The sequence below is a fragment of the Penaeus monodon genome, chromosome 21 (assembly GCF_015228065.2).
Source record: "Penaeus monodon isolate SGIC_2016 chromosome 21, NSTDA_Pmon_1, whole genome shotgun sequence".
Lineage (NCBI taxonomy): Eukaryota > Metazoa > Arthropoda > Malacostraca > Decapoda > Penaeidae > Penaeus > Penaeus monodon.
The window spans coordinates 38,054,465-38,055,223 of record NC_051406.1 but is presented as its reverse complement, the minus strand read 5'-3'; the positions used below and the strand labels follow the sequence as shown (position 1 = coordinate 38,055,223).

General features: G+C 40.2%; 1 protein-coding gene across 1 annotated transcript in view; it reads left to right on the top strand.

Moving 5' to 3' along the window:
* LOC119586462 overlaps window positions 1–759 on the top strand; it is a gene marked incomplete in the record, with an annotated part of 7,883 nt that overhangs the window by 5,140 nt on the left and 1,984 nt on the right. Inside the window, 1 exon segment of the mRNA XM_037935194.1 lies at window positions 1–41. Coding sequence (XP_037791122.1) covers window positions 1–41 — 41 coding nt within the window.

The window sequence follows — 759 nt, the reverse complement described above, 5'->3', positions numbered from 1 at the left end:
AGACTCCGAGGCTGAGGATATCAACAACCTCGAAGACAGACGTAAGGACTCGCCTGGAACCATGAGAATGGGGCGGGCGGCGGGAAGGGGAAGGAGGGTGAAGTGGGAAGGGACTACAGGAATCAGATCTGGGAGACGACTGTCGGAGGAAGAGGAAGTATCTGAGACCTCTGGGAAGAACGGATTAAGAACCGGGGAGAATATCAAATAACTGTACTGGCCATAATATAACACATTAACCACACGCCGTTTTTGTACAAGTAGCTAATTGGTTCGAATGTAATATGTTTTTCTCTTCTTCTTTTTTTGTGCTGAGAGGTGTATGAAATATCCCAGAACGATTTTGAATGACAACATAAAGTATAAGAACCGCGCCATCGTAACGATAGTATGCATGCGGCAAAATATAGTACGGAAACGAAACCAGATCCCCCACATCAATGTCATACGTTTACTAAAATACAGATAGGAGGACGGGTTAATGAGTAAGATCACAGACGAAAACTCTGAGGTAATTTTCTTGCGATTTAACTCCAGTTATGAGTGTCACTGTGCAAAGAATCAATAAAAATATTCGTTGCAAGGATGTCGGCCACTAGCATATCTAAGTTAAAAGGACTAATACAACATGAATAGGTGAAATTATTTTTCCCTTTATCTACAAAATCTTGAAAGTCAGATCCTATAAACTGGATTAGTTTATATTTTGTCAATGTTTTGCTTTTCTTTTAATTCTTATGGCATTGTTTGCTCTTGTGT